The 7,942-nt window shown below is 34.7% G+C and overlaps 1 protein-coding gene across 2 annotated transcripts in view; it reads right to left on the bottom strand.

Annotated features, from left to right (window-relative positions):
• The window catches only part of DYNC2H1 (dynein, cytoplasmic 2, heavy chain 1), a 369,106-nt gene that overhangs the window by 319,655 nt on the left and 41,509 nt on the right, over positions 1-7,942 (bottom strand). For both annotated transcript variants that reach the window (XM_006833779.1, XM_006833780.1), the window contains exons 14-18: positions 6,748-6,900; positions 6,037-6,135; positions 4,569-4,708; positions 4,256-4,484; positions 3,054-3,181 (exon numbers count right to left, since the gene is read on the bottom strand). In XM_006833779.1, coding sequence (XP_006833842.1) covers positions 3,054-3,181; positions 4,256-4,484; positions 4,569-4,708; positions 6,037-6,135; positions 6,748-6,900 — 749 coding nt within the window. The remainder of the gene's footprint in view (positions 1-3,053; positions 3,182-4,255; positions 4,485-4,568; positions 4,709-6,036; positions 6,136-6,747; positions 6,901-7,942) is intronic.

Genomic DNA, 7,942 nt, shown 5'->3' with positions numbered 1-7,942 from the left:
ACAATAACAATAGCATAGTGGTTATGAATCAGGCTGCAAACCTTAAGGTCAGCAGTTCGAAACTACCATCTGTTCCATGGGAGAAAGATGAGGCTTTCTGCTCCCATAAAGATTTACAGCCTCGGAAACCCTGTAGAGGGTTGCTATGGGTCAGAACTGACTCGACGGCACTTAACATCAACAACAACTTGCTAATGGATATAGTATAATTATTCAAATATTAAAAAAAATAAAATCACTATGCTGCAGCCAAAACATAAAAATAACAATAAAGGAAAAAAAGATATTGAAAACAATAAAACAATGACATCATTTTATATACATCATATTTATAAAAATTTAAGGAATTATTCATTTTTATCTTCAACTGTATGAACACACAACTCTCAGAACAACAGGTAAGATTATATGATAATACAATCCTTGAAAAGCAATGATATAATATGTATCAAATAATTTCAATGTGTACACATTATATAAGGAGCTCTGCTAGCATAGCGGTTACAAATCGGGCTGCTAACCTCAATGTCAGCAGTTTGAAACTACCAGACATTGAGCCAGAGAAAGATGAAGCTTTCTGCTCCCGTAAAGATGTATAGCCTCAGAAACCTTACTTAGAGTCGTTATGACTTGGAACTGACTCCACAACATACCACCACCACCACCACACATTATTTATCTCAACAACTCCTCCTTGAGAAATTATCCTAAGGAAGTTTCAAGACTGCCCCCAATTTATATTTAAGTACATTGTGGGTTAATGCGCCAGACTGCAAAGTCGTTTGAACTGCAAGGTCGATGGTTCAAGCTCACCAGCTACTCCTCGAAAACCCTATACAGGGTCGCTATGGTTCGAAACTGACTTGATGACACTTAACAATAACAACAACTATCACCAAAGCAATAATATTTAAAAATTTAAAAATAGGTTAGATACAGGAATGACTAAATAAATTATTCATGTCCATACAATACTGCAGACATGTTAAAAATCAAATTATTGAGGAGTCTATAGATAATAACAGAGCCCTGGTCTGGCACTGAAGAATAAGCAGTGGACAACTAACCACAAGGTCTGCAGTTCAAACCTACCAGTCACTCTTGGAAACCTTATACATGGTCTTTAAGAATAGGAACAGACTGAACGGCACACTACCACAACATTGAGAATAACAAGACAAAATAATACAGAAATTTTGTTAAATGAATGCAACATGATTCAGAATAATCCAAAATATGTATTAATATGCCACAAAGTGGTTGTCTTTGTACTTGTCTACATTTGAAGAACTTTATAAAACAACCAAGTACTATCATCTCCCTCTTGTTGCTGTTGTCTCTAATAAAACATTAAGTCTGGTAATAGCCTCAATTAACCAACTCCATACTTACATAAACCACAACATCAATCTGTAGCAAATTTTTACACAATAGGAAAAAAAATTCAAAACTGTTATAAATATTTGAGTTTTGCTAATTGAGCCATCTTTTTAAGGCATCTGTATTGTGATAAACACATATCGCATAAAATTAGTCATTATAACCATTTTAATGGTACAATTCAGAGGCATTAATATATTTGTTCCCAACATTTCCTATCCCCGTATACAAAAACTCTGTACATCAACACTTAACTTCTCCTAGTAATCTCTAATCCACTTTCTTTCTTTTTTTGTTGTATTTTTTTGCTAATTGTTGATATTTCATATGAGACGACCATACAATATTTGTCCTTTTTGTCTGGTTTATTTCACTTAATAAAGTGTTTTCAAGGTTCATTCATGTTGTAACATGTAACAGAAAGTCAGTTCTTGCTTTGGGTGGATAATTAATCTTTGTATAAGCCACTTTGTATATACACATTCATGCGATGTATTTGGGTTGTTTCCAAGTTTTGGCTGTTGTGAATAATGGTACAATAAACGTTGTCATGGAGCCCTGGTGTGGAACTACAAGATAAGCACTAGATCACAAGGTCGCTTTGAACCACAAGGTCAGCAGTTTGAACTCACCAGTCATTCCTTAGAAACCCTATACAGGATTGCTATGAGTTGTAACCGACTCGATGCCACTTAACAACAATTAGAATAATGTATTTTCAGTATATAAATCCCTCTCCTGAGAAACAATGCTCTAAGCTACCATTTTCATTTCTGTCACAATGTTAGTTTATGTGAAAAAGCCTTCCTTGATTTTGTCCCAAGTGAATGGGATGTCATCTATGTTTGAATCCCCATAGTCTAAAGTTGAATATCTAAAATGGAATCGTTTTCTAACTAGAATTAATTATAATAATTAAGAAGAACAACTAACATTTATTGAAAATTTACTCTCACCAATAATTTGTATACAAATTATTAATTTCATCATCAAATTTAATCATCAAAACACAAAATTACTATCACTATAACTATTTCAAAGTTGAAAAAAATTAGAGAAAGCAAGTCAAAATGACTATCAATGCCATACAGCTTGTATCAGCCATCTGACTCCAGCGCCCAGTCTCCTAATCCCAGGGTTTATTTGCCTTAGTAATTAAACACGCTACAAAGAGCAGGCAACTTGACCTCAGGTCCTATGTATTCTTCATCTTCACAAACACAAGCACAAAGCTATTCATGTTATAAATGTTCAGCAAGTTATTTATTGAAAGAATGAACAAATGAATTATCAACGTGATCTTACCCTTTACAGGTAAAATATGCATATTTAAACAAGGCTTGCTGTTGTTGTTAAGTACCGTGGCGTCAGTTCTGAACCATAGTGACCTTGCACCGGGTTTCTGAGGCTGTAAATCTTTAATGGAGCAGAATGTCTCATCTTTCTCCCTCGGAGCAGCTGGTAATTTCAAACTGCTGACCTTGAGGTTGGCAGCCCAACTCATAATAACTACGCTACCAGAGCTCCTTTACATGTAACTTATTGCAAAGAGTACCTCAAGTGGTGGGAATTTCAGATAAAAAGGGCATATATTCTCAAGGAGCTGGGTTGTGAGATGACCCGATGACCCTCAGAGTTAAAGGGTGCATGAGTACCACATGAACTTCTAATACCTTGGAAGTCGCTCTACTTCTTTCCCTTTTATTTTCAGTGCTTTAAAATTCTTTTCCCAGTCATGTACAGTGAAGAGGTATTTTCCCAGCAAAGCTTCCATATCAACCTGCCCAATTACAATCCATTCCTATTTGAAGAATGAGAAACATATAATTAAAGAAAAAGAACTTAATAAGTTAACATTCAGAAAATTGGGATTCAATCATTATGATAAAAAAAGCAAATGCACATTATTCTAGTAAATTTCAATTTTATATATATAAATGTAATCATTATGATGAAACTTAAAGGCTGAACAATAACCAAAAATTAAACTATGTACTATGGAAAAGGTGTCCTGGTGTCGCACTAGAGGGTAAATAAGCACTTTACTGCAATGTCGGTTTGAATTGCAAGTTCAGTGGTTCAAACGCACCAGCCGCTCATCAGAAACTCTATAGAGGGTCGCTATGAGTCTGAACTGACTCCACAACACTTACCAACAATATGGAAAATGCAATGGCAATAATGTTTCTTAAAGAAACAATAAAAATCCTTTCTTTAGACTCTTTTCTCAAATTGGATGCATATAAAATACAAAGACAGAATCACTTTTGCAAATCCAAGAGCCACTACAGGCTGTAAATCTGAAAGTATCCAAGTTAACTTGACTGGCTCTAGAAATCTATTATGCAAAAGTATTGCATCCACTGTCAAGGCATGGGTCAAATTTCTAGTCATAAATCTCAGGATCAACACATATGAATATACTACAATTAGCATTTGTATTTGAAGTTAGTTGCTATGATGTATTTAAAAAGAGAAAAGAAGTCAAATTATCCCAATGTCATTAACACTTGAGGACTTCTTCCATGAATGGCTTATGATCAAAGAACTTGAAAAAACAGATATATCTTCCTGGGAAAAATTAAGATTGACACACAGATTCATGTGAGATTCCAAGTTGATGCAACAATTTAAAATGAAAAATTTTGTAAAAGCCTAGTTTCTAAACTTTCACAAAATTGTCAAACACCAATAGATTTTCATCTTTATTCTCATCAACAGCACAAACATAGGTTACATAAAAATCTTCAGCACGCTATGCCAAAATTTTTTATTTTATGCCATATAAGATAAACTGTCAAATTGTATGCTTAATGATAATTCAATCAATCAGATGAAATATTAAGATAAGTCTGAAAATTTACACATTCTATACCTTATGTTGGTGTAAGACAGCTGACAGTCTTCTAAACAGATCTTCTGCCTTGCCAAAAATAGTCAGAAATCCATTTGCATTTCTATCAATCATAATAGAAAAAATAGATTCATCTCCTGCTTCACCCACTCCTTTAAACTGATTTGGAATGCCAATGAATCTCTTCATTTCTCTATAATATTTAGCCCGAATTTCTTCAAAAGGAGGCTTGAACTGTAACCGACCCTGTCTGAAAGTAAATAAATAGCTATAAAATATAAATTAATAAAAAGTTACAGATCAAAATTTTTAAATGGGATTGAAAAACGCTTACTTGTAAATTAAGTCTATATTGATTTCTGGTAGATTCTCATTAAGTGCTTCTAAGCCCATCTGATACTGATGTTCCAGAGCTTTGTACAACTGATGATTCCAGTGCTGCTTCCAGGCACGCATGTCACTTGCTTGGAATCCCTAATGTGTTACATTCACATTTTCACTTAAGAGTGAGGTGGCAAAATGGAGTTTTTATTTAATGCTTTCAGGTTACTTATAGCACAATTATAAGCAGGAAAAAAAAAGTTATCTAAAATAAATATCTTAAAGCAAGTAACTTCTTAATTGTCACTTTCAGTAGAAGTAAGTTTATCTTTAGTTAACTATGTTGTTGTTAAGTGCCGTTGAGTCGGTTCCGACCCATAGAGACCCTGAACAGGGTTTCCGAAGCTGTAAATCTTTACGGGAGCAGAAAGCCTCCTCTTTCTCCCGCGGAGCAGCTGGTAGTTTCGAACTGCTGACCTTGCGGTTCACAGCCCAATTCGTAACCACTATGCTACCAGAGCTCCTACTATAAAAAAAATCTCTAAATTCATTGTGAAAAACATTCTAACATATATATATACATGCTTATAAGTAATCCACAAAAAGGTGAGTAAAATTTAAAAATCAAGTTAATGTATAATTTATTTTTATATTTGGACTTTATTTACAAGGTTCTTTTTTTCTTAAAGAAAAATAAAAGTAGCAACATGAACTATAATTTATCTTGTGCACTTCTTAGTCATTCTGTCAAAAAGTACATTCTCTTCTCCCTTACCATTTCTCAAATATGTCACTGCCTACTTAAAAACTTAAGATATTTAAAAGGATAGAATTCTCAAAATAGTTTACATACTCTTTTGTTTCTAATGATAAATCTATTAATTCTAATACTTAACTTGTGTTTATCCTTAAAGTTTCTTGTAAGTGACAAATATATTTTACTATGTAAGACGCTTACAACAACAACAACAACAACAACATGTAAGACGCTTAACTTAAATTCAACTAATACTGCCTCACTACCTACCATGTTGCAGGCATTGAACTAGCTACTTTTTCATACATCATCTCTTACATGAAAACGTGCACATAATGATAATTGTATCACCCACTGTCTATCGCCAAAAATAGAAAATGATATCGGATCTAGAATTATATTAATAATTTGGCTTCTTCCTAAACTTAATTGTGTGCAACACAATACCTAAAATCATGCTAACAAATGACAGATATTTAAGCACCAATCAGAAAAATTATAAACTCTATACTGAGACATAAGACATTCCATGAGAAATAGAAACTGAATTAAATATTTTAAATGCAAGTGCTTCATAAATATGGTATCTTTATATATAATTTAGTCAAATAATTCTAAATTTAGGAAAATTTTATTAGTTAGGGGTTAAAGAAACCCTTTAATACATTCACATTTTGAACAGGTCACACTAAAAAGTACGGTTACAAAGTAAAATGTGCTCTACCTGTCCCTCTACACTTGCTAATCCAGTTCTCAGTTCTTGTAGTCCATCTTTCCAACGCTGCGGCTGCCGAAGCAGATCAATGTTCATAAGAACTACCACCTGTCAGAAATTGAATATAAGAATCAAAACCAATTACTAGGCAGTAGATAAACTGGACAGACTCCACCTTAACCAAGTGATCAAAGTTAACTTATTCTATAATAAGGAACACTATTATCATGTACTCCCAATAGGAGACTCTGAGAAGTGTAAACATGACTTTGGTAGTATTTCTACCAGAACTGCATAACTCGTGAGTAAATATCATCTAAATCCAAATGGAGAAACATTCTAGGAAATAACACAAGTAAGTGACCAGTACTCATCAAAAGAACCAAGGTCATGAAAGACAATGAAAGACTGAAGAGGAGGAGATCACAGAGAGGCACAGTACAAGGTAGGATCCTAGATAGCATCCTAGAAAGAACAAGGCATTAGTGAAAATGTTATAAAATTCAAGAGTCTATTTCCTAGTTTGATAACTATCATATAGTTATATAAACTGTTAACATTAGGTAGGAGAGTCTAGGTTAAGGGTAAATGTGTACTCTCTACAATGTTTGGAAATTTTCTTTAAGTCATATTATTTAAAAATAAAAACATTTTTTTAAATTATATCATTTACTTTTTAAATAAGATTATTTATAGCTTATTCAATTTTATAAACTATACCTTTTCACAAAATGTCATGTGCCATTTTCTCAGTTTTCTATTTTCAGTAGCAAGTCGTTCAGCTGCATTCTGGAGTTTTTGGATGTAGCCTTCGAGTTCTTTAGGATTATCCCAAGTAATCTGTGACTTTCCCCCACCTCCTGCTTTGGAGTTCTAAAGTACAAAAAAAAGTCATTTCAATTTTTTTTTTTTTCCAAGTCCAATTATCCCTAACATTGACATGTAGGAAAGAAAGGATACAATAATTTTTGTAAAGGATAAGGCACTCTGGCCAAGATGGTGTCGACCCAATCATCCCTGGTTCTCCTCCTACAATTGAAAAACTCTGGACATAGCCCAAGAAGCAAGCATAAGAAGGCTCTGAAGGCAGAAAGAAAAAGGCAGACATCGTAGAAAACTTGAAAATTTAAGATTGACACATTGAGTTTCCTTACTGCTTCAAATATATCCAGAACAGGATGCCAGAAAAAATCCAACCCTGAAATCCCACAGATACAAACAAAGCAGAGCTCAGGAAGTCTGACACCCTAGACTAAGGACTAGGAAAGGGGTGGTCAAAATTAGACAGCGTTTTTCTAGCAGCATTCACCCTACTCTTGGAGTCCTGGTGTGGTGCTTCAGGTTACTGTGCTGGACTGCAAGATCAGCTTGATTCTCAAGTTCGGCAGTTCAAGCTCACCAGCCACTCATTGAAAATCTTATACAGGGTCGCTATGAGGCAGAACCGACTCAACAGCACTTAACAACATCCTACTCTAGGCAAGTATCAATAGAGATACTGTGCCATTTGCAGTTCCAGTGGGACAAAGTAGCGACATGCTATCTCTCACTCTCAGCCAGTGGAAGTAGGAGTGACTTTCCAATTCTCTTTCCAGGATACTGTCACAAGACTGAAAAGGATGCTGATGTTCATCCACTGTCCAGCAGAAAATGATGCAAAAATCTCCCTCCCAATGTAATATCAACATAGGTGGAGGGTGAGCTGAGTTTCCACTTCCACAGTGAAGCAGAGAGCACCATGCAGATCAATCCTCTACTTCCCTACCCACCCCTAACCCCCAGTATCAGAGAGGTCCAGTGGATAAATGAGCTTTCATCCTTAACTGTGGTCTTTGATCTTCAAATAATCCGAGAAGCTGGGTTATATGAAGAAAAAGTGGCATCAGGATTGGAGGAAGACTTATTAACAATCTGC

This window comes from Chrysochloris asiatica, unplaced genomic scaffold (assembly GCF_000296735.1).
Source record: "Chrysochloris asiatica unplaced genomic scaffold, ChrAsi1.0 scaffold00008, whole genome shotgun sequence".
Taxonomy (NCBI): Eukaryota; Metazoa; Chordata; class Mammalia; order Afrosoricida; family Chrysochloridae; genus Chrysochloris; species Chrysochloris asiatica.
Note: the sequence above shows the minus strand (reverse complement) of the source record. Positions and strands in the feature narration are given on the sequence as shown.